At 40.0% G+C, this 26354-nt stretch overlaps 1 protein-coding gene across 4 annotated transcripts in view; it reads right to left on the bottom strand.

Moving 5' to 3' along the window:
- The window catches only part of PRKG1 (protein kinase cGMP-dependent 1), a 1269228-nt gene that overhangs the window by 366540 nt on the left and 876334 nt on the right, over positions 1-26354 (bottom strand). For all 4 annotated transcript variants that reach the window (XM_058698343.1, XM_058698342.1, XM_058698344.1 and 1 more), the window contains exon 5: positions 559-622. In XM_058698343.1, the coding sequence (XP_058554326.1) occupies positions 559-622 (64 nt within the window). The remainder of the gene's footprint in view (positions 1-558; positions 623-26354) is intronic.

The following is a 26354-nucleotide window of genomic DNA, read 5'->3' as shown; positions in this document are numbered from 1 at the left end:
CCATCACCCTGCGCTCCTGCATAGGCGCTCTGGTACCCCTCCTTCGCTGTCTCTGCAGAGACCCTATCCTGCCCTGGCCAGTCAGGATGCTGCAAACCTAGTGGGCCCTGTTGTACCATTCCCTGGGCTTCACAGCTTCAGAGAATACGAATATTAGCGACATTTTTGCATTGGTGCATACGTACTCATATGCTAATAAAACATATACCTGTTGTAAATTTGCTCATCTGAAGCTTCTGAGGGGCAGTTACTGAAATCTTGCTTTACACGGACGGAAAGAAGAGAGAAATTTGCCATCTCCCATTCTTGGAAGTCAAAGGAAACATCCTATTTGCCACAATGGGGCTTTCCTCCCTCAGTCGCTAAGTCGATTTGGACCTTTCTAACTGCGTACAAATGACAGGTGTGCTGAGCTGGCTTTTATTCAAAGCCACGCACACCGCTCACCCCAGGGCTGAAAGCTCTTTCAGGGTCTCTCTGCCGTGGGTGACCCGTCATCACGCTGCTGTGCTGGGCTATGTCCCAACCCACAAAGTTCAAGGGCTTAAAAACAATTACCTCTTCAAGGACATCGGCAAGCTTACTGAGGATCTCTTCAGGAAGGCTCTGGAACGTTGGGACACTGCAAAAGCAAACAGAGAAGACGGTGAAACAACTTCCTTCCACCAACCAAACAGGAACGTGCGACAGCAAACGTTTCACGACCAAGAACCTGCGGATGAAGAGGAAAGCACGGACGCGAGCGTGACTTGATGACCGACAGGGAAAAGGCATGTTGTGCCAGGGAGAACACAGAAGTGGGCCAGGGCCGAGGCTAAAGCCCACTTATAATTATAGATGCCTCGGCTATAATGGGGGAAAGAAACATTTTCTTCTTTACCAGTCTTCTCTCACCAGATTCCTCTCTAGGTCCCTCTGTACGTACACGCACGCACTCACGCACACTCCCTTGTACAGGACACCTCTACTCATTCTTTAGGACACAGCTTGAATGATGATACACTCACACCTACAAGCATTCATTCAACAACCTTGGAAGCTTGCTTTCTCCCCAACCCCCTCCAGCCAGGTCAGGTTCTCCCCCTGAGAACTCCTTTTTCCCCTGCTCTAGCAGTCATTAGATATTTAATCACGGATTTGTTCTGGGGTTATTCTCCCTGCGAGAATTAAAATTCCACAAAAATAAGAACAGCTTATCTGTCTTATTCAACTCCTGTATTTTCTATCATTTACAAACAACGACACGTTAGCGCGTGTGGAGCAAAGTTATGAAAGCAGGGATGTGTGAAGGCATCCTGGGACAATGATAAGGAGCAGATCAGACGTGGAGAAAAAAAGCCAGACTCAGTAGGCCAGGAAAATGTTAGTTTCCCTTACCTCCTCCTTCTCTAATTTTTCCACCCAATGACCAGCAAAGGAAAATACGGAGCGACGCTAAATGCACAGACCAACAACAGTTCTTTTATATGTGAAATAGTAATGACTTCAAAAGAAATAAACACACCCATCAACATGTCATTCTTGAAACTCCACTGGAAAGCCTAACTGGGATACAGAGCTGAAGTCTCATATAATCATACTTCAATGCTTAAATAGAAGGCTATAATGAGTTCATCTACATTTGCGTATCTGATATTTGACTTAGCAAATAATTCAGGCTTGATTAGAACAATACAATGAAAGAAATCAGAGCATACCGTTCATCTGTCCCTCTGATTCCTATTACTTAGTGTAAAGCCTACTGACAAAATCCCAAGGTCTTTATTCAGAGGTAGAACAATTCACCCAGGCCCATCTGTTCCGCCAGATTTACTGCTATGGTCTTAGCCGTGTGGGTTTTAATTTCCAGAAGGCAGTCTATTTCAGCAGCTGGATGGAACTTCTCACAGAAACAGAGGAAGACAGAGGAAACTATTTCCATGAGTGATGCAGGTGGAAAAACCTACCCCTTCCTTGTTCTTTTAATGAGCTATCTCTCAGCATCTCCTAAGATGGAAGGGTGATCAGAATGCTTCTATCCCAGTGGTATTGGTGGAAAGGACAAACTACAATCGAGTTTTCCTCATGTTATTATAATTGGCTCCCTTCCTTAGACAAGCCTATAGTCTCTTCTATGCTCCACTTTATCTGAACTATGCTATGTCCATTCCAATCCATACCATAATAATTCCACGTTCTGGAGAGTTCTTGTCCACAAGAAAAAAAAAATTAGTATGTGCTTGATGACATAATACATTAAGCAAAAACATAAACATTAAATTGTAGGAAGGGCACTTTAAATACCTTTCACAACTGTGCTTTTTTTTCCAGCTCTGAGTATAAATGACAAATAGAATGAGATATTTAAAGTGTACATCCTGATACATGTACACATCGTGAAAGGGCTCATCCCATCTAGGTAATTAACACACGTGTTACCGCATATATTTATCTTTTTTTTTTTTTTTGGTGGAAAATATTTGCAGTTTTACTCCATTAGCACATTTCACGGTGTTACCCCTCATCATCACCATGTGATACGTTAGATATAGACCTTATTCATCCTAAGCTGTACCTGAAAGTTTGTATCATTTTAACCAGCATCTTCCTGTCTCCTCCACCCTCCAGCCCCCCGCACCCACGTTTAGACCCAATGTTTCTATGACCTTGACTTTTTACTTCGATTCCACATACACGTGATAGCATACAGTATTTGTCTTTTTCAGTCTGGCCTTGTTTCACTTAGCGTAAGGCCTTCAAGGTCCAGCCATGTTGCAAATGTGAACTTCCTTCTTTCTCATGTCTGAATAATATTCTGTTGTATGCTTATCCTAATCTTTGACAATTTTAAATGTCTCAAAGCATTCAGTAGCATTTGTTACCAATGAAGATTGCGGCTGATTTTTAAGAAGAAACATTGTGAAAAAATGCTAACAACTGGGGAACTTCTAAATTTAACAAAATGGAAAGCAACTGACAAAAAAAAATAAATGGCCTCACTTTAATAAATTGCTTTGAATATACTTCTGTAGCTATCTTTAAAATCCTAAGACCTTTATGATGATTACAAACAATATATTTTTAAATTTATCTATTTTGAGAGAGAGTAAGAGAGAGAGAGCACATGTGCTAACAGTGAGGAGCCCAACATGAGGCTCGAACCCACGAATCATGAGATCATGACCTGAGCTGAAATCAAGAGTCAGATGTTTAACCAAGGGAGCCACCCAGGCATCCCCTCTCATAGGATTAATTTCCTTTCTAAGAATTATTGGTTCACCAAGAGCTTCAACACCAACAACAAAACAATTGAGGATATTCATAATTTGGAATTCTACCCATGAAATATGTTGGTTAAATTTCCCCCAAACATCAAAAGACATTCGTGTAGACTCTACTCATTTGCACATATAATTCAAGATGAAGTTGTTTATGATTTAGAAAACTGAAGGCAAAATAATTATAAGGACAAACTTCCAGAAAATGTTTCAACTGTAGAGAAGAATATTTTAAGTGAAAAATAATTTATTATAACAATCTTCATGCTAATTACAAGTAATTCTTACACATCTATTAAGACTGTTGATTCCCCTAAGGACTTACAATAGGCCTGAAGTTACAGAATGTGTTTGAATGTAATGTAATAGGGATGATTTAATGCCTGTAAAGCTCTGCCATTGGTTTTTCTAATGGAATCAAGTAAGGACTTGGAATTTGCAATTTGCAAAGACAATAATACAAGACGAGATTTGAGTCTCTCCTATTGGCCAGGCACTGGGGTAAGCATTTTATAGAGAACATAAAGGTTTGTTTTACAACCACCTTCTGAAATCACCATTGTTATTGTCACCCCTTTTACAGATTTGACAAGTGTGCCCTTGAGAGTTGGCCTGAGGTGGCACCACCCAACATAAGTGACAGAAGTTGGAAAATCCCCCTCTAAATTACGTGGAGCTCATCACTTAGCCACTGGCTGGTATGGGTTACAGTCACATTATTAGAAAATGCCTCATGCAACTTTCAAAACAGTTCTATAGTCCTTTCGATAGTGATATGGATATGAAGAGTATTAATAATGTTTGATTTATTAACTACCTTTTTATCATGAAAAAAGTTAAACAAATTGAAAGACTGAAAGAATAGCTCAAGAATCACCTGTATCCCCACCACCTAGATTTGCCACTCTTTACACTTGTGCCATCTTTATGAACCTTCAGTTCACCCACTTTTCTTTGTGTCTACAAACAGCCTCATAGATCATTTTCGAGGAAACATTTCATAGTTGCAGATACCATGAAACTTCACCCCAGGCCCTCACCTGCAGCGTACATATCCGAAAAATGAGAACGTGTGTCTAACTAGAGTACCGTTATCATACATAAGAAAATGAACATCACTTCTGTAATAATATCTAGTATCTGTTTCATATTCAAATATTACTTATGTTCAAAACTGTCTTTACTATTTTTTTTTCTTCTCAAACCAGGATCCAGTAAAATTCTGCACATCAATTTCTTTTGGCTGTTCTGTACCTTTACCTCTAGTCTCTCATTCTACAACACCCCTCTCCCACCTTCCCCCATGGCATTAACTTTTGGAAGAGACTGGACAACTGTCTTATTGGATGTCCCACATTCTGAATTTGTCTTAATGCTTTTATTTCTGCCAATTTACTGTTTGAAAGGAACAACTAACAGAGGGGAGAGAAAACCCAAGTACAAAGAATTTTATTACAGCCATGTGTCAATGAAATTGAAACACTTACAGAATATAGAATTTTATACAGCAGCAGCTTGAAATGTGATGTAAGAGGCTGCAGATTCCCCAAGACCCTTTTAAGGGGGGTCCTCAAAGTCAAAGCAAATAGTGTAACTTGTAATTTGCCTTTAATACCGTATTCTTTCACATATATACAACAGAATCCCACAGACACCGTACAAAATATGGTGACATCAGGGCACCTGGGTGGCTCAGTGGGTTAAGCATCCGACTTCAGCTTGGGTCATGATCTCGCAGTCTGTGAGTTCGAGCCCCAAGTCAGGCTCTGTGCTGACAGCTCAGAGCCTGGAGCCTGCTTCGGATTCTGTGTCTCCCTCTCTCTCTCCCTGCTCCTCACCCGCTCATGCTCTATCTCTCTGTCTCTCAAAAATAATTAAACAATAAAATTAAAAAAAAAAAGACAAAATATGGTGACATCATTGCTTTGATGGCTAATGGATATATGCTTGTATGTTCTTGGGTTTCCTAGAATGTAAGGTAGTATATAGGTTTATAATATGTGTACTATTTACAGAAATTAACTCAGCATAATTTCAGTAAATCTGTGCTCTTACTAGACAGTTATCACACATGTGCTATAACCTTATCATTCAGCAGATCATTCTTTTGAACTCCTGAATAACTGGCTATTCAGACCTGTGTTTCTTTTTTTTTTTTTTTTTTTTTTTTTCAACGTTTATTTATTTTTGAGACAGAGAGAGACAGAGCATGAACGGGGGAGGGTCAGAGAGAGAGGGAGACACAGAATCTGAAACAGGCTCCAGGCTCTGAGCAGTCAGCACAGAGCCCGACGCGGGGCTCGAACTCACATACCGTGAGATCGTGACCTGAGCCAAAGTCGGATGCTTAACCGACTGAGCCACCCAGGCGCCCCCAGACCTGTGTTTCTTGTGTCAAAGTGAAAAAAACCCAAAACAGTAAGAAGAAAATACATTTGCATATCTTGTGTCACAATAATAGTTTTATATGTTTTGCAAAATATTTCTAACTTTTAGAATTTTATCTAAAGCTGTTATAGCTTCAGACTTCTGTAATTATTATTAAGAACTAAATAAAAGAAAGCTCATTATATTTTTGTTCATTTTTAAGAATGTCACTACAAGAAAAATATGACAAAATCAACTTTTCCCTAAGAATTATAATTTCCCTTATTGTCTTACAGAAAGGAATATTTCTTAAACAACCTTATTGTGTCAGTTATGATGTCACTTTGAGCCCAATCATTCACAATTTAAAGAAAAGGAAATGGAACTTTTAAATGTAGACGTGACGAGGATTCTGAAGGCCAAAAATCGTTTGGTACGGCCTTTATTTTTTTTTAATTTTTTTTTTTTTACGTGTATTTATTTTTGATACAGAGAGAGAGCATGAACAGGGGAGGGGCAGAGAGAGAGGGAGACACAGAATCGGAAGCAGGCTCCAGGCTCTGAGCCATCAGCCCAGAGCCTGACGCGGGGCTCGAACTCATGGACCGCGAGATCGTGACCTGAGCTGAAGTCGGACGCTCAACCGACTGAGCCACCCAGGCGCCCCGGTACGGCCTTTAAATTAGGAAGGGGAGCATCTCATGGGATGAGTCACCATAGTGCAATGACTCGAAAAGGCCCACGGTAGCTCAGAGACCAAGAAAGGATTGCAGAGTTGACCTTGTTCCACGCCCGCTGGATGAAGTCAGTAGAAGAAATCACTGCACTGCCTCTTTCCAATGATATAGCATCTAGTTGAATTAAAGCTACAGCTGCGAACACAGATGGGAGTTCAGTTCTTCTTTACAGAGCTGCACTTTTGCCTTCCGAGCGGATTAATGTATGGGCATGACTACAGTTGCCCTTTTGCTTGTATTTATATGCTATCAGAAGCAACCAATCATCAAAGATCATCTTTTCTACGAACAGCTGGCTACAAACACAAGTGGGACTGAGCTATCCGGTGCGGAATAATTGTTCCCACCTATGGGTCATTCTAGAACAGCTAGGCTGGTATTTGCACCGATGGTGTGAAAGCAACGGGGACCCCTCAGCACAGGTTAAGGCGGTGACCACCAAACTGCACTCGTTGCCATTATATGCTTAATCCCCACTTACCCACAGTTAGAAAAATGAAATAAAACGTCGTTTTTTATTTAACACATTTTTGATGAAATAATAAAAGTTATTAATATTGTTACGTTTCAACTCTTAAATACGCCTCTTTTGAATATGGTGTGCGACAAAATGGCAAGTATGCAAGCTGTCCTTCTGGGTATACCAAAGCACGGTGGCAGTCTCCAGGAAGATCCCTTGTGTCTTTTTTTAATATTTTTTTTAACGTTTATTTATTTTTGAGACAGAGAGAGACAGAGCATGAATGGGGGAGGGTCAGAGACAGGGAGACACAGAATCCCAAACAGGCTCCAGGCTCCGAGCTGTCAGCACAGAGCCCGACGCGGGGCTTGAACTCACGGACTGCGAAATCATGACCTGAGCCCAAGTCAGCCGCTTTACCAACTGAGCCACCCAGGCGCCCCAGATCCCTTGTGTCTTTGCTGGAACGGCAAGCTGAAGACTTCCACTTGATCCAAGGAACATCATTTTTACTTGGCAATGACCAACAAACTGTGGTTATTCAGATGTGTGTATCTGGCAGACAGTTTTTCAAAAAAGAACAAAGTGAGCCTTTTACTACAAGGGGGGAACAAACCAGGCAGTGTTTGTTGCCCATGATAAAATGTGAACTTTCAAATGAAAATTACAACTTCACAAAACTTTTAGCTGCCACTTTGGGCTTAGCAGCTTTGCAATACTTCAAGACTTTTCTGATGAGATCTTTGGTGATATGTGGATATTAACAGATAGGGTTTTTAGGATTGGAAATCCTGCATAGTGCAGTGAAGCAGTATTTTGCCAGGTGATTGATACATGCATGATGTTACAAAACCATGCATGGATAAAGATCTATTTGAAGTACAAGATGGATCAATAGATTCTAATGTAGCTACTGTTTGACATTCCATATTGCATTTAACCTTCAATAAACCAGTATTTGTTGGGCTGTGGTGTTGTATCAAAGAACAAGGTCCACAATTATCTGAAAACGTCATTAGCCTACTTCCCCCCTTTCCTACCACCAATCTCTGAGAGTGATCTTTTCATATACTTCCACCAAAACAAATTCACCAGATTGAATACAGAAGCAAATATGAGAATTTGTTTTCTAGCAAGCCAGATATTGACTTGATTTGCAAAAAATGTAAATTCAAACTTCTATGTTCACTAAGTTTTGTTTGTTTTTGGAAGATGCAGTCATCTTTATTAAAAATACACTTTTTATGTTAACATATAATGTTTATTTTTGGTGGTTTTAAATGCACTCATAAATATCTTTAAATATTCTCATTTTTAACTCCTAATACAGACAATATCGAGAGATATAACCCACCTAAGCTGGAGAACCACTGACTTACAGTTATTAAAAGTGTTGAAAAGCATGTAAACATGGAATACTTACAACATTACAAGGAAAAGGTGGTAAAAAATATGCATAATGTAAGATGTTTTCCTTAAGTCCCCCTTAATTATACATAGAGAATCTTTGCAGGAGAATAGCAGAAGGTCAACAAATATTGTGGTAGGTGGAATGACAATCTTTTAACTTTTTTTTTCCTTTTCTCTACTTTCTTGTATTTTCAAAATGTTCTGTTTGATAACTGTATTTTTATTGTACCAAAAGTTGTAGAAGGCACAATCATGGTTAAAACTAAATACAGTGTATCTTTGTGGGTCTATTTTAAAGAAAAAAAATTCTTACCTTTGTTAAAATACTGGTTTAACTACATGATGTATTTACTCACGAAAACTTAAGTGAGTACCTATTATGGGCCACAAATTGTTGTAGGTGTTTGGGATTCATCAATGAACGCCAAGGTTCCTGCCTACTGATCAGAAATCGAACATAAAGAGCAAACATAATAAGCACATGTGACACAATTATATATGTGTGCACGCACACACACGTATGATAAAGTACATGAGGTAAGGGCTATAGCATTTTCCATCAGAAAACTTCCACAGGCATTACAGTGGGAGGGGGTCTAAGGTGAAAGACTGGCCAGGATGAGGATATTGTCATTGAAAATGTGAGGCGGTAGCAGAAGCCTGAGAGGTGAGGGAGACGGTTAACCGCAGGGTCCGAGAGAGAGAATCCAGGTAGAGGAACCAGGAAGGCAAGGGGTCTGTAGCACTTAGTGGACTCCAGAGACCCTGTCCCAGCTCTGTGAAGAGTCAATGGCAGGGAGGCAGACAGCAGAGGTTGTAGGCCAGCTAGGGCTCTACTGCCTGATAGATGGTGAGGGTTGGAAAGGGTGGAAGCAGGGGAGGGCCTGGGAGAGCACCTGAGTTCTGCTGGATCCTGCAGGTAGAGGCAGGGTGATTTCCTGGTAGACTGCAGTGGGATCAGAGGGAGTGAGTTGGGGGCGGGGGGGAGGTACTTTGCAGTAAGCAGTCCACAAAAACTACCTGAATATTTTTCACAGTGAACAAACACGTTTTGATGTTTTTAAACTACTTAGCAATGGAAGGTTTGATTTTATCAGCCTTTGTTTTTATTTGTGTACGTATTTTCTTTTTTTCTTGTAAAGTTATTTCTTTAAATTCAAGTTAGTTCACATACAGTGTAGTATCGGTTTCGGGAGTAGGAGCCAGTGACAGATCTGTCACATGTAACACCCAGTGCCCATCCCAAGAAGTGCCCTCCTTAAGGCCCATCCCCACACCCAACACCCCCCCCCCCCCCGCCAGCAACCCTCAGTTTGTTCTCTGTATTTAAGAGTCTCATGTTTTGTCTTCCTCCCTCTGTTTTTATCTTATTTTTCCTTCCCTTCCCCTGTGTTCATCTGTTGTGTTTCTCCAGTTCCACACGAGTGAGATCATAGGATATTTATCTTTCTGTGACTTAATTCGCTTAGCATGCTACATTCCACTTCCATCCATGTTGTTTCAAATGGCAAGACTTCATTCTTTTGGATCACGTGTAATATTCCATTGTATCTATATCTCACATCTACTTTTATCTATTCATCAGTCAATGGACATTTGGGCTCCTTCCATAATTGGGCTATTGTTGATAGCACTGGTATTCATTTTTTTTTTTTTTAACGTTTATTTACTTCTGAGAGAGAGAGAGAGACAGAGCATGAACAGGGGAGGGGCAGAGAGAGAGGGAGACACAGAATCTGAAACGGGCTCCAGGCTCTGAGCTGTCAGCACCGAGCCCGACGCGGGGCTCGAACTCACGGACCGTGAGATCATGACCTGAGCCGAAGTCAGACACTCAACCAACCGAGCCACCCAGGCGCCCCATACTGGTATTCATTTTTAAATATAACCAGGGTATTAGATGTAGCCCCCTATTTTTAAGGCAAGGTAGCTCCAACAAACGCAAATCTGGAAATAGTTGGACAATGTCCTCTACCTAGAGCAGAGCATGCTGTTCCATTACTTACTTTTGGGTAGCATTTGGAGCACAGAAGCTTTTTTATTCTGTCACTAGAAATCAGCTCTGTATCAAGATTAACGCCAACAATACTGACTGGGGATTTGCCTGGGTGGCTCAGTCAGTTGGGTGCCCAACTCTTGATTTCGGCTCAGGTTATGATCTCATGGTTCAGGAGTCCGAGCCCTGGATCAGGAGCCGAGATAACAGTGGAAAGCCTGCTTAGGATTCTATCTCTTTCCCTCTCTCTCTGCCCCTCCCCCATCTCTTTCTCAAAATGAATAAAATAAATAAAAAGAAGAATATTGACAGGTATTGTTTATTTTGGTGCCAGTGGCTTCCTGCAGCTCATACCAAGTGAATAAAAGCAGAAATCTGACCTACCAAAGAAACCAGTTTCTACTGATGAAGGATTAAGTAAGGGTCCTTCTTAACCTCATAGATAGGTGAACTTTCCCCTTAGGGGGCTCATCAACAAAAGTATGCTTTTGGCTCTCAACATACTTTTCTCCCATAATTAGATCATTTGTCACTGATCCTGACTCAGTCAGCTATGCAATAGTCTTATAACTTATAAATAGTCATATAACTTATAACCCCCCTCCTGGGGGTCTCTTGCCCCCACCTCAGCATATACTACATACATCACTGCTAGATTCATCATCTATCAGCAACATTTAGCTCTTATCACACAGTGACTCCAACCTTCACAGGCTACCTATTATCGTACAGATTCTAAGAATTAGAATTTTTTTCCTGTGTGTAAAAATACTTTAGATAAAGCAAACCATTATGGAGACATGAGGTATAATTTTATCAGTTGTGTGAGACAATATAAACTCCTTATCCTGAGCCACCGTATAGTGTATGGACTTCTGAATGAAAGAGAATCAAGTTGAATTAGGCTCTGCTACTAATTACGAGCTATGCCTTGGGCAAGCAATATGAACTCTCTAGACCTCAGTTTCCTTCCCTTAAAAAATTGGAGGGGTGGATGTAACCACCCACTGCATAGGGTTGTGGTGAAAGTAAGCAAAAGAACAGATACAAAGCGTTGAGAAGGTGACTGGCATACAGTGAATGTTCAATAAACATTAGCAGCCACCATAATTAAATAAAAGTTTTATGTTCTAAGTGTTATCATTGTTTACGACCTTCAATAATCAAAATAAATGTTCTAATATGTCAGATGTAAGTCTCAATATAGACTCAGGAGTGCTGAAAATTTTCATTTGTTCACTGTCTTCAATCAAATTATTTTGGAGTAGGAACAATTTTTCAGTTGGCTATCTGATAACGTTCATTGTTTAGCTCTTCCTCAAGGTCACACCAAATCCAGGAGACATGTCATGGCCAGAGGCTGGAACGTAAACTCTCTCATCTCTCTGCTATCAAGATCACGAAGAACCCATGATGTCCAATGGCTCTCTGCTTTTGTGCCCAGAGATAAGAGAAGGGACCTTTGGTCAAGCTGGGGACCTAATGCTTCCGGCCATCCCTCCCAGGTGAGTCCATGCAGAGAAATTCATTCTTGAGGAAACATTTCCAAAGGTCCTTCTTTCCCCACTTGACTCTACTCTTTTTAATCTCATTAAATGAATTTAGGTTTTGAAAATAGATAGGACCGTATCTTCTGGAAGCTTTTAGTATTGACCACATATTCTGAGATCAAGAAATTCACGTGTTCATTGCATCATTAATTTACAAAAGCCAAGATATGGAAACAGCCTAAGGTGCCCGCCAATGGAGGAATGGGTAAAGAAGACGTGAGAATCAACTACATAGACGTATTTGTCTGTATGTAATGGATTATATAATCACACACCTATATGTTACATACATAGAATATTATTCAGCCATGAGAAGGGAGGACACCCTGCCTCTTGCAACACCACAGAGGGACCTTGAGGACATTATGCAAGTGACCTAAATCAGAGAATGAAGTACTGTAGGATACACCTGCTTGTGAAATCGAAAATGCCAAACTCATAAAAACAGAGTAAAATGGTGGTTACCAGGGGATGGGTGTGGGGGGATAAGGCAGATGTTAAGGATACAAAGTGACAATGGTAAATAAAAATAGTAATAGTAAGCAAGTCATAGAGATATAATGCACCGTGTAGTAAATTCTGGCAAGGATACCATATTATAATCAACTTTGCTGAGAATCTAGAACTTAATTATTCCAACCACTCAAAGAATAATATGATGGAGGTGGTAATTATCATCACAATGGCAATCAAATTACAGTATATAAATGTATCCAATTACCACGTTGCACACCTTACATTTACAATGTTATATGCCAAATATAGTCAATTTAGAAGAAAAAAAAAAGCGTGCCGATCTGTTTGGAAAAGAGGAAAGGGTAGAACAACAGGGAAAAGTATTTCAATAATTTGTATTTTAACAAAGTGTTCTCCAGATCCATCAATAATATTTACAGGGCACTGATTCCCTGTGCAACCAAGCACTGTGCATCACAGCCATCCCCCCCACCCCCCCACCACTCACTCACGGACATGGCTGCCTCTTGGTCAACGCTCAGACACAGGAGGGAGCAAATGGCAGGGCGGGAAGAAAGGACCTGAGGAGAGGCCGGTGCCGAGCTTGGACATGAGCTCAGGGCCATCTGGGCAATAGCATTCCAGGATCCTGATCGTGGCATGTGGTCTAGAGGGGACCACACCCGCGAGAATCTAGAGGGGGGCCCTTCTAAAGTAATGGGCTCAGGGGGCTCTTGGGTAGCTCAGTAGGTTAAGCTTCCAGCTCTTGGTCATGATCTCATGGTTCAGGAGCTAGAGCCCCACCTCAGGCTTCTTGTCGACACTGTGGAGCCTGCTTGGGATTCTCTTTCTCCCTCTCTCTCTCTGCTCCTATCCCGCTTGTTCTCTCTGTCCCTCTCTCTCAAAAAATGAACAAAGTTAAATTTTTTTTTTTTAAAGTAAAGGGCTCAGAGACGGGCAGCTCTAAGAATAGAGCTCCTCTAAGCATAGTCCTCCTCCCTTGTCACCCACTCATTCGCCCTCAGGGAAGCTACAGCCCACACCGCCTTGCCCAGCCGAAGCCTCAAGCTGTGTGCCCTCTGCCAGGACTCTTCTGGTACATTCTGCCACATCGCTTTATTCATTTGCCATATTTCCATCGAAGTGGTTAGTGGAATTGATGGCAGAAATGACAACGATGTTTTTCAACCATTCAAAGAAGAAAATCCATAAAACCGTTATTCCTGCAATTTTCATTTAGACAAGAGTTACATTCCCATCAGTTAGGTATCTTTCCTACTGCCCCCACACTAGGTACCATGGGTAATAGGTAATTCATCTGAGCTCAGTGAGTCTCACCGTTTTCACCTCTAATGTAGAAATGATAATTCTGGCCTGAGGAATCTCAAACCAAGGCCATGAAATACTGTAAGAGAATGTATTTAAAAGTGCTTTAATTTCAAGTTAAAGCACTAGACAAATATGAGTGATCAAGTTATTTATAGACACAACAAAAATACTACGAGTACTGTCTTAGAAAAGCATCTTCTAAGACTATAACATACCCAAGTACAAACTTCCAAATTTTATTTTAATGTTTTGGAGTTCTGCAGATTCACCGCCTTTTTCAAAGCCACTACCAATCTCTTAGACCAAATCCCTGGTCAACACGCCCTACGACAGTGGTTTCCAAACCTGACGGTCATTAGAAGGTCAGATTTAGGAAGTCATAGAGTGAGTTCCAAGAAAGCAATGTAATTTCCAAACTGTCATAAAAATATCCATCACATAATTTTATCCTCTTAATGGTTTTTAGGTATATAGTTCAATGGCATTAAATATATTCACACTGTAGTACAACCATCACCACTATCCACGTCTAGACTTTTTTTCATCTTCCCAAACTGAAAATACACCAATTGAACACTAACTCCCCATTCTCCTGTCTCACCCTGGAAGCCAACCTTCCACTTTCTGTCTCTCTGAATTTGGCTACTTGGGGGCCTCCTATAAATGCAATCAGACAGTATTTGTCTTTTTGTGACAGGCTTAATTCACTTAACATAATGTCCTCAAGATTCATCTGTGTTATTCAATGTAAGTTTTAACACCTCCCCAGATGATTTAAATGTATAGCAGGGTTTACAGCTTTACCAATTATTTTCAGTTGGTATGTGATAATGTAAAAAAAAAAAAATCACTAAGGAAAAAAATAATAAAATATCACTAAGAATCACAAACCTAGTCCAGCTTGTTTTCCGAAGTGCAGCCAATCTTCTCAACCTATGTATGTTATCTTATTTTAGGTTATTGTGTTACGCAATTTTGTTAGGCTAGGTTATTTTGTTAGGCTAGGTTATTTTGTATTTTATTTTCATTTTATTGTGTTAAGGACACTTAACATGGAACTTGCCCTCAACAAATTTTAGTGTAGGATACATTGTTGTTGGCTGTAGAAATATTTCACGGCCAGGGCGCCTGGGTGGCTCAGTCAGTTGAGTGGCTGCCTTTGGCTCAAGTCATGATCTCATGGTTTGTGGGTTCGAGCCGCATGTCAGGCTCTGTGCTGTCTGCATGGAGCCTCCTTGGGATACTCTTCCCCCCTTCCTGTCTGCCCCTCCCCCACTTATTCTCTCTCTGTCTAGCTCTCTCTTAAAAATAAACTTTAAAAAATATTGCACAGCCAAGTTGGAGAGTGAGTATAGTGTTTTCACCTTACTGAAATGTTATGCTGTTGATTAGAATTCTCCATTTTTCCCTTTCCCCATCCCTTGGCAACCACCACTCCACTCTGGTTGCATGCATTTGACCCGATACAAGTACAATCATGCAGCGGTCCTCTCCCCATGATGGGCTTATTTCACTTAGCGTAATACCATCAAGGTTGCTCTGTGTTGCGGCATATGGATGGACTTCCTTTCTTTAAGGCTGAATAGTATCCCGCTGTAGGTATAAACCATCCATTCACCTGTCAGTAGAGATTGAGGCTGTTTCTACATCTTGGCTGTTGCAAACAGTGCTGCAACAAGGGAGTTCTATTATCTCTCTGAGATCCTGATTCTGTTGAATCAAGACCCCGGATTGCTGGATCGTAGGGTAGTTTTATTTTATTATTATTATTATTATTATTATTATTATTATTTTTTTTTTTTTACCTTTTTGCGGAACCTGCATACTGTTTTCCAATAGCAGTCGCACCCTTTTGTATTCCTTCCAACAGAGGGCAAGGGTTCCCATTTCTCCACACACTCACCAATACTTATCTTCATTTCTGATAATAGCCATCCTGACAGATGTGAGCGGATACTTCACGTTGGTTTGGGTTTATCAGTCTTTGAATTCCTCCGTGTTTGTGTCAACTTCTTTGAGACAGCTCAGACACTGCCTGTCCTGGGAAATGGTCCCTGACAGCTTCCTGCATCTCAGTACAGGTCCTTCCTGAACAGCATCTGCACTCGTGTTATAACTGAACCCTGAAATACATGTGCCCTCCCACTAACATAGAAATGCACTGAAACCCCTACTGTGTAGTAACTAATAGCAGGGAATTGAGAATGAGGGATAAAAGATGGTTTTGAATCCCGGTGCCTCCATTTCCGAGCTATGCGACTATGGAGAGTTCTTCAAAGCCCATAAGCGTTAGGGGCACCCGGCTGGCTCAGTTGGTACAGCCTGCCACTCCCGATCTTGTGATTGTAAGGTCAAGCCCCACACCGGGCATACAGATGACTTACAAATAAAATGTTTAAAGACAATCAGTAAGCTTTAGCTTCCTTAATCAGAAAATGCAAACAAAAACACCCAGCTCATGCAGCAGTTATGAGTATTAGTACGTATGAGACCCTCAGCCAAGAGGCTGACACGGGGTAAGCACTCAGGAAAAGGGACGCATCATTTAGCTGGTGTGACATTCGTCTTCACAGAGGGGATCATGGGGTATGTGCTGACACGCATGCAAGTTGAAGGAGTCTATCCAATGAAGCCAAAGGCAATGAAACGGTAGTGGTGCTGAGCCCGGGGTGTGCAGTCTGCACGCTGTCCAAAGGCACCTGCGTGGGGACAAGTGGAAGCAGCTCAGCACACCCTGTCGCTGCACGTCACCCATTTCACCCTGGTAGGGGTGCATCAGCCCAGGGGATGGGGTACTTCTTACATCACCAACGGGTGCCTTATTTTATAGCAACCCTGGTCTGGCAAAAGCTCTTCTACTTGTTATTTTCCAGGAACCATGGGAATACTTCCCTGAGGCGATTTACTCAAGAAAAAAAAAAAATGAGCCAAGGAAATTATTTATTGACCTACAGAATCTTGCTTAAAAACTTTCAGAGGAGACTTTTAAAAAACCCACCAAAGGGCTACTTTCAAAATAAGAACTGAGCCTACTCTGGTGCTGCCATCACAGTGATCATGAGGAAGGGAGGGGCACTAATGATCTACTTGATTAAATTACATCTCCAATGTGTAACAGCATCTAACCCTGTGGCTTATTTGGAAGATCACATGGTACCTCACCTTTGCTCCGTAAATCTTACAATGGCCCCTGCGTAAGCAAAAATATAACCTGATGGCAATTTATGGAATTGAACAGATTGCATCTGATTGTTAAAACATAGCATTTTCAACATTTCCTGTTGTACTGATGGTAATCAGCCTAAAAGGTTGTGCCCAGTCTCAGTCTTTTGAATCTTGGGAGGTGTGATCTCTTGCCCCTCATAGACTACGCCTTCCCCCTAGCAGTGTCTGTCCACAAGGCACCACTGGCATCTGGGCAGGACGCATCTGCATTGTGCAATGGTGTGCAGAGCATTTGGCATCTCTGGTTCTTACCTGTGAAAAGCTAGTAGTGTTCCGGGTCATGTGACAAGCAAAGCCCCCCTAGGAGTGATACTGCCCAAGATTTGGAATCATCACTCCATAATTTCATCATCTTCCCAGTTCACCAAGTGAGTTTGCAAGTTGTTCTGCCTAACCTTAACATCCTAGTAACTTGCTTCAATTTCCATCTCCCAGGGGCTGGACACCTATGACCCGGTAACTCAAACACTCAGCTGCCATCTGTTTGAAGTGCTTCTGGAACCCAGCTGCTTGCACAGGACAGACAAATGGAACGTAGGACTCTTCACCTTTGGTTTATGCCTGTTTCCAAAGCCACACCATTCAAAACATTACTTCTAAAACACTACATGAATAGACATTGCACACCACAAGAAGGATCCTATGACAAATAAGGAAATTCTGAACTATAGAAATTTAAAAATCATCTTTACTTATCAGAGTCTTTGTTTAAAAAAAAATTAGAAAGCTACCTGGGGAGGGAAAAGAGATAGTATCTCCCAAACTTATTCAACAAGGTAACCTCTTAATTTGAGATTATTAATTTATTGAGCAATTGGATTCCATGCTACATAGTTTAGAATCATTGGCTTATATTAAGGTGATGGAATTCACAAGTCCCTATGCTTTACATACAATAGACTCGAGCCCGGTCCCTTAGTGAGTTGCTCCTGATTTTCACGACGAAATTCAGCCATCAGTTTCTCTGAAAACCCTAGATTGATAATCTCCCTAATTTCCCCTTTGTTGTTTTCCCCCACACACTGTAGACTCTGCACAGACACACCCAGAAAGGCAGAGGGTCTAGACGCATCTCATCTGTGCTCCTGAGGTGCTCTGTGTCAACCTCTGTCACAGTGATGTTGTGTTGTACCTGTCAGTTTATTTATCTGCCCCGCTCTAGAAACAGCAAACCACAGCCCACTGGCTCACCACCCAGTGTTGTAGATCAAATTTAAATGGAAGACAATCATGCTCACTGGCTTCAGGATTGTCTCTGGCTGCTTTCAAGATACAGTGGCAGAGTAGTTGCAACAGAGTCCGTATGCCCTGCAAGCCTAGAACATTTACTGCACCACCCTTTATGGGAAAGTTTGCCAACTCCTACCCTAGTCTATTAACATCTTGAGGTTAAGGACAGTGTGCAACTCCTTCAGCTTAACGCCTGGAAAATGGCAGATGCTCCAAGTTTGATAAATGAACAAATGTTTTACCTTTCAAAATCAATCCAAGAATATCTGACCTTGAAGTAACTGTTTTAATAAGATCGTGGGGAGATGGAATACTCAACCCAGGTAAACTAGTCAAAGATCTTATTCTATGTCCAAAAAAAATTTTTTTAAGTTGACTTGGAAATATAGACTAAAAGAAACTTACCTCTTAATAAAAACCCTCATGTACAAGTATATAACCTAAGAAGAGGATTCAAAGGTCACTCTGTAGAGCCTATTTTACATATAAAATCTTGATATGAGTTCTCTTCCATATCATTTTGAATTTTTTTTTTCAACTTTTTTTTTTTTTAATTTATTTTTGGGACACAGAGAGACAGAGCATGAACGGGGGAGGGGCAAAGAGAGAGGGAGACACAGAATCGGAAACAAGCTCCAGGCTCCGAGCCATCAGCCCAGAGCCTGACGCGGGGCTCGAACTCACGGACCGAGAGATCGTGACCTGGCTGAAGTCGGATGCTTAACCGACTGCGCCACCCAGGTGCCCCTCGTTTTGAATTTTTTAAAGAAAGCCTCTACTTTTTCCCTTGGGAAATCATTTCTGAATACAATTGTTTAATAAGTGCCTCTTTCTGGAATGCAAACAAAATTGTCTTTTCTTTTATTCCATATCACTCCTAACTCTATTCTTTACCAAGAGATTTTAATTTTACAGTAAAATTTTAGAAAGTATAAGAACAGAGAAATTTCTCTTCTCAAAATACTATAGCAATTTATTGGAATATCTGACAAAGGAGTTTTGCTGTTAAGGCTCAAAAGTCAATCAAAGAATAAAATTCCTAACTTTTAAGAGATTTGTCTTAATAATAAAGTTAACCCTGAATTAGATGTAGCACTGGGATTAAATTATATGACCCATATGTTAAATCCCTTTTAGCATAAAATTTAGCACAAAGAATGCACATAGTACTATTAGTAAATATCAACACTCGCATTTTAAGTGGCTTCATACAGATTATGGTTAAGACTGATTACCAGGCACTTGTATGTCAAGTGCTTTTCTTACTTTATCAATAATAATAAACATCACTAACATCTATTCATCATATACTGTGATCCAGGCATCCTGCTAACAGCTTTACAAACTTTATTTCACTTAATCCACGAACGACCCACTTTTTACCAAAAAAAAGATTTAAAACCATCTATACAATGATGTATGGCCCTTCGATTATCATACATATTAATATTCAGGCAAGCTTAATAACAGCTTAGTCTTAAATTGATACATACTTCCTCAATTTACATGACTAATTGAACAAATACCATGTAGGAGATTTTTGCAGTCAGGAAATGAGCTAAATAGTCTGACAAATTAATTCATGCTATGATCTATAAGTGATGATGAGTAGGTATACTATCTTTTCAGGTTATTTCGATTTCTGAGCAAAAATGTCATAATCCAAAGCAGTGACTTGGATATGAAACATAGGAATTAGGGCCGATTAACAGGAAAGGTGGGAATGGGTGCTGAGTGGAGGGCCCTATGTATCTGTCAGGGCAGGGAGTAATACACCAACAGAGCAGTAAGCATAGAAAGAGAATCAATTATTTGGGGGGGAAATTAGGTCAATCTCACTTTACAATGGCAATTAAAGTATCATTACATTTTATTATCTTTAAGCATTTAATAATTTAAGCTCAGCTTTCACATATTTTTTGCAATCATTAAAGTTTAAGTTTGTTATTTTAACTACAGTCATAAATGTGAGAGGCATATAAGATGGTATTAAATGTCAAATCAAACTTAATGGTATATTTTTAAGTTACGACCATGTATCTCCATCCAACACTTCATAAGTCAGTGCTTACTGTGTGCTAAACACATTATAATATTAAGTCCCAACCATGCTGCTTAGTAACCATGCAACTCTGAGCAACCTAATTAACCTGAGTCTATCTTCTCATGAGTGCAATGGAGATAATAGAATTCTGTATGAACCAACGTACTTTATCCTTCAATCGTTCTTTAGGTTCTCTCATTATCCACATTATGTGCACAACAAGATGGGACCTAAGACCTCTTCACAAATAACTTGCCCTCCCTGGGTCTAAGTGGCAGAACCTGGACTCAAACTCAGAGCTGGTGCTTCAGGGGAAACTCTCAACCAACCAGTGCCTGGGGTTCATTTGCCAAAATGTCAGATTACGTAGTTAACGCACCATAGGAAGTTAAATAAACGTTTGATGATATCACCTACTGCATTATAAATTTCCCTGCTCTATCGAGGGTGCGGCCACCATGGGGAAAGACAGTGGCCTTTTCAAACAGAAAAGCTGCTTCTATAATCAGCCTACAAAAGTCCCATGGGTTGAGATGCAGGGTGTAAGATGGCACAAGTCGGGAAAGATGGGACAGAAATAACACTTTTGGCTGCCATGTCAGAATACAGACTGCTGGAAGACAAGATGTAGTCCTTTTTCTTAACTGGAATATTTTCTTGCCAATACTTTTAGGTGGACTAATCTAACTTTGATTTTTTTTTTTATGACCCAACTAAGCAGTGTTTTAGCAAAAGGCACTCCATTAGCGCCAACAGTCCCCTGACTTTAGACTCAGATTTGAACCTTAACTTGTATCTCCAGTAACTGAAGTGTAATCGACATTAGCAAACCGACATAAGAAACCAAACTATGTCACATAAAAAATACTGGAAATTCATGGGCCCTAAAGATCTCTTTAAAAAATTCAATAAAATGTATAAGTATAAATTCTTACAATCCAACTTCTGGATTCTTTCATGGTCTAGATTAAGTGACAAAACTTAATATTTAAAAAGGCTGCAGTGGAGGCTCGGATGGTGGTGGGGCAAGAGGATCCTAAGTTCACTCTGTCCCATGGATACAATTAGATAGCACTTACAATAGTCTGAATAACCCAGAAAATGACCTGGACACTGTCAGAATGAACTCCACAACCAAAGAAGAGAAGAGACCACATGGAAGAAAGTGGGTGGAAATGCTATTTGAGACCTACATAGACCATGGCCAACTGCAGACAGGAGGGAGCCTGGAGTGCAGTGGAGGGTGGAAAACAGACTATCACACCAGGGAGCCTGCATGGAGAAGATGAATCCCCAGAACATTTGGCTATCAAAGAGAGAGGGGCCGAATTTCATGACTTCTTACAACCAGCGGGACTTAAGGTCTGGAATTCTAAAAATCAGCAGGCTGGGCTCTGGGTGAACCAGAAGGACTTAGAGAGCTGGGCCCGACCCCTTAAGGAGACAGCACACTAAACAGCTTCTGCAGACACTGCGTATACACGGCAGTTTGAAAAACACAGAGGACAAATGGGAGCAAGAGTGATTTACTCATCACACAGCCTATCCCAAAGAGACAGGGATCTCAGAGAGACCCCTCCAGGAACAAAGGAGCTGGCAGGTAACATTCCTCCCCCAGCCTCCACATAAACAATGGCCACCTGAAGGAACAAGCACAACACCCAAACCCATCATCTAACTTGCTTCCAACAAGCCCCACCCGATGCCTCTGCACTTTGGTGGACTGCCCTCACCAGTCATGCTTGCCTCAGCCCCAGAGCTGCAGTTCCCCCTCATCCAAAAACCAGTGCAAACCTCACCAGCACCACCTCTCTGAACCCCACATGTTTTGCTTTGGCCCTGCCAGCAGCTGTGGCTGGCTACAGGTGCTACAGAAGCCTGAGGTGAACCTTGTTAAAGTGCATGCCCCATCCATATGCACTTAGCAGATCTCCATAGGCCAGCCTGGTCCTGGCCATGGCAGCTCCAGATCTCGTTTAGCAAGCAGATCCATATATAACTTGTTAAAATTCATCATACCCTGGCTGGGGACCAAACGCTTCCCCCAACAGGCAAAGAGAGCCATTGCAGATGACTGGACCAGAGGAAAAAGTGACTAGAGCACGACAGGGCACATGTAACACACGCAGGAGACACTCCCTGAAGTGCCAGGTTCAGACGAACAGTGGACACTGCACTATAGGACACTATAGGACCTCTTTTTCATAAGGTCATTACCTTCAATATCAGGAGACATAGGTGATTTTTCTAACAAGCACAGACAGAGAGAGTCAGGAAAAATGAGGACAAAGGAATATGTCCCAAATAAAGAACAGGACAAAATCACAGTAAGAGACCTAAGTGAAACTCATAAAAGTAATATATACCTCATAAAAATTTAAAGTAATGATGATAAAGATATTCACTAAACTTAAGAGTGGAGGATCTCAGTGAGACCACTAACAAAGAGATAGAAAACATTAAAAAAAGAACCAATTATAGACGAAGAGCTCAATAAATGAGAGTGAAAACACACTTTATAGAATAGGCTAGAAGAAGTAGAAGGATAAATTAATCACCTGGAAGAGAGTAATTGAAAACAGTCAAGCTGAACAAGTGGGAGGGGGGAAAAAAAGTTATGCCAATTGAAAACAGCCTTAGGGAAGTCAGTGACTCCATCAAGCATAGTAACATTCATATTAGAGGGAACCCAGAAGACAGAAAGGGGGATGGAACGTTTATTTGAAGAAATAATAGCTGAAAACTTCCCTAATCTGGGGGAAAAAGGAAATCCAAGTCCAGAAGGCACAGAGATTCCCCCCAAATCAACCCAAGGAGGCCCACACCAGAACACAGGGTAATTAAAATGGCAAAAAGTGATGATAAAGAAAAAAATTTAAAGCACCAAGAGAAAAGAAGACTGTTACATATAAGAGAAACCCCATAAGGCAATAAGTGCACTCTTCAGTAGAAACTTTGCAGGCCAGAAGGGAGTGAAAGATATATACAAAGGGCTGAAAGGAAAAACAAAAACAAAACCCTGCAACCGAGAATACTCTATCCAGCAAGCCTATCATTCAAGACAGAAGAATAACGAGTTTCTCAGACAAACAAAAACTAAAGGAGTTCACGACTACTAACCCATCCTGCAAGAACTATTAAAGAGGATTCTTTGATCAGAAAGGAAAGACATTAGGGAGAGCATGAAAAATGAGAAACACAAAAGCAGTAAAAATAAGTATTTATGTAAAAATCAAAGAATTCAGAAAACAACAAGATATAAAATATGACAACACATACCTAAAATGTAGTGTGAAGAGGAGTAAAGAAGGTGCCCATCTTAAGCATTCATCAACTTAATATACACCGCCACATGTAGAAGATGTTTACATACAAACCTAATTGTAACCACATGTCAAAACCCAGCAATAGACATGCAAGGAATAAAGACAAAGGAATCCAAGTATATCACTAAAGAAAGCCAACAAACCACGAAGGAGAGCAGGAGAAGGATCACAAAAAAGCTACAAAAATAACCACAAACCAAATAACAAAATGGCAATAAATATATATTAGTAATTATTTTGAAAGTAAATGGAATGAGTGTGTCAGTCAAAAGACACAGGTGACAAGAGTAGTTAAAAGAACAAGGTCCATCTAAATGCTACTTACAGGTCACTCATTTCAGACCAAAAGACACCTGCAGATTGAAAGTGAGGGAATGGAGAAACATCGAACATGTAAGTGGAGGTCAAAAGGAAGTCAGTTTAACAATGCTTATATTGAACAAAACAGACTTTAAAACAAAGAGTATAATGAGATAAAGAAGGACACTATATGGTAATATAGGGAACAATCCAACAAGATATAACAATTGTAAATATTTCTATACCCAACATGATAGCACCGAAATACATTAAAAATTAATAATAAGAGAACTAATTGATAATAATGCAATGAGAGTAGGGGACCTTCACACCTGACTTACATCAATGAACAGATGATCAAAAGAGAAAATCAACAAGTCAACATTGGCTTTGAATGACTCACTGGACCAGATTGATTTTACAGACATTTTCGGAACATTCTACCCCACAACACCAGAATACATATTCTTTTCAAATACACATGCAACATCCTCCAGAAGATACCAAACAGCAGGCCACAGAACAAGTCTCAACACATTCAAAGAGATGGAAGCCACACCATGCATCTTTTATGACCCCAATGCTATGAAACTGGAAATCAGCCACAAGAAAAAATCTGGAAAGAGCACAAATACAAGGAGGTTAAATAACAGGCTATTAAACAATGAATGGGTCAACCAAGATATCAAAGAATAAATTGAAAAATACATGGAAACAAATGAAAATGGAAACACAGCAGTCCCAAACTTTTGGGACAGAGCAAAAGTAGTTCTAAGAGGGAATTTTATAGCAATATAGACTTAGCTCAAGAAGCAAGAAAAAGCTGAACTAAACAACCTAAACCTTACACCTAAAGGAGCTAAAACAAAGAATGAAAAAGCCTAAAACCAGCAGAAGGAAGAAAATAGTTAAGATTAGAACAAAAATAAATGACATAGAATCTAAAAATACCATAGAACAGATCAATGAAACCAGGACCTGGTTCTTTGAAAAGATCAACAAAATTGATAAACCTCTAGCCACACTCATCAGAAAAATAAAAGAAAAACAACCCAACACACAAAATCACGAATGAAAGATAAATAACAGACACCATAGAAATGAACACACACCATTCTCTTATAAACATTGTAAAAGAATACTATGAAAACCTTTATACCAACAAATTGGACAACCTAGAAGAAATGGATATATCCTTAGAAACATTTAACTTCCCAAAACTGAAGCAGCAAAAAACAGAAATTTGAACATACTAATTACTGGCAATGAGACTAAATCAGTAATAAAAAATAAAATTCCAGCACATAAAAATACAGGACCATATGGCTTCACAGGAAAATTCTACCAAACATTTAAAGAAGAGTTAATACCCATTCTTCTCAAAGTACTCCAAAAACAAAAAGAAAAAAAAGGAAGGAAAACTTTCAGATTCATTCTATGAGGTGAGCATTACCCTGACAAAAAAGCCAGAGAAAGACACCACAAAAAATAAAAAAAACCTACAGGCCAACATCTCTGATGAACACAGATGCAAAAATCCTCAACGAAATTCTAAGAAACTGGAACCAACAATACAGTAAAAAAAAAAAAAAAAAAAATCATTCACCATGATAAAGTGGGATTTATATCTGGGATGTAAGGTTGGTTCAATATTTGCAAATCAATCATCATGACACATCACATCAATAAGAGAAAGGATAAGAACCATATGATCATTTCAACAGATACATCAAAAGGATATGACAAAGTACAACATCCATTCATTGATAAAGACCCTTATTAAATAGGTTTAGAGAGAACATACCTCAATAATAATAATAAAGGCCTTTTATGAAAATTCCACAGCAAACATCACATTCAATGGGGAAAAAACTGAGATCATTTCCTTTAAGGTCATGAATTAGATATAAGGATGTCCACCCTCAACACTTTTATTCAACATGGTACTGGAAGTCTCAGCCACAGCAATCAGAGAAGAAATAAAAGGCATCCAAATTGGTAAGGAAGAAGTCAAACTTTCACTATTTGCTGATGGCATGATACTATATATATAAACCCTAAAGACTCCACCAAAAACTACTAGAACTGACAAATGAATTTGGTAGTCATAGGGCACAAAATCCTTATACAGAAATCTGTTGCATTTCTGTGTGCTAATCATCAAACAGCAGAAAGAGAAATCAAGAAAACAATCCCACTTGCAATTGTACCAAAAACAATAAAATGCCTAGCAATGAACTTAACGAAGCAAGTGAAAGACTTGCACTCTTAAAACCATAAAACACTGATGAAAGAAATTTAGGACAAAACAGACAAAAATATGGAAAGACATTCCATGCTCATGGATTGGAAGAACAAATATTGTTAAAATCTCTATACTACCCAAAGAAATCTACACATTAATGCAATTCCTATAAAAATATCAAGAGAATTTGTTCACAGAACTGGAACAATCAATCCTATAGTTTGTATGGCACCACAAAAGTCCACAAACTGCCAAAGCAACCTTGAAGAACAAAGCTAATGGTATCACGATTCCAGATTTCAAGTTACGTTACAAAGCTGTAGTAAGCAAAACATTATGGTACTGGACCAAAAATAGACGCATAGGTTAACAGAACAGAGACACCAGAAATAAATCTGCAATTATATGGTCAATTAATCTTT

The sequence above is a fragment of the Neofelis nebulosa genome, chromosome 13 (genome assembly GCF_028018385.1).
Source record: "Neofelis nebulosa isolate mNeoNeb1 chromosome 13, mNeoNeb1.pri, whole genome shotgun sequence".
NCBI lineage: Eukaryota > Metazoa > Chordata > Mammalia > Carnivora > Felidae > Neofelis > Neofelis nebulosa.
The sequence above is the reverse complement of the archived record's forward strand: the minus strand, read 5'-3'. Positions and strand labels throughout refer to the sequence as shown.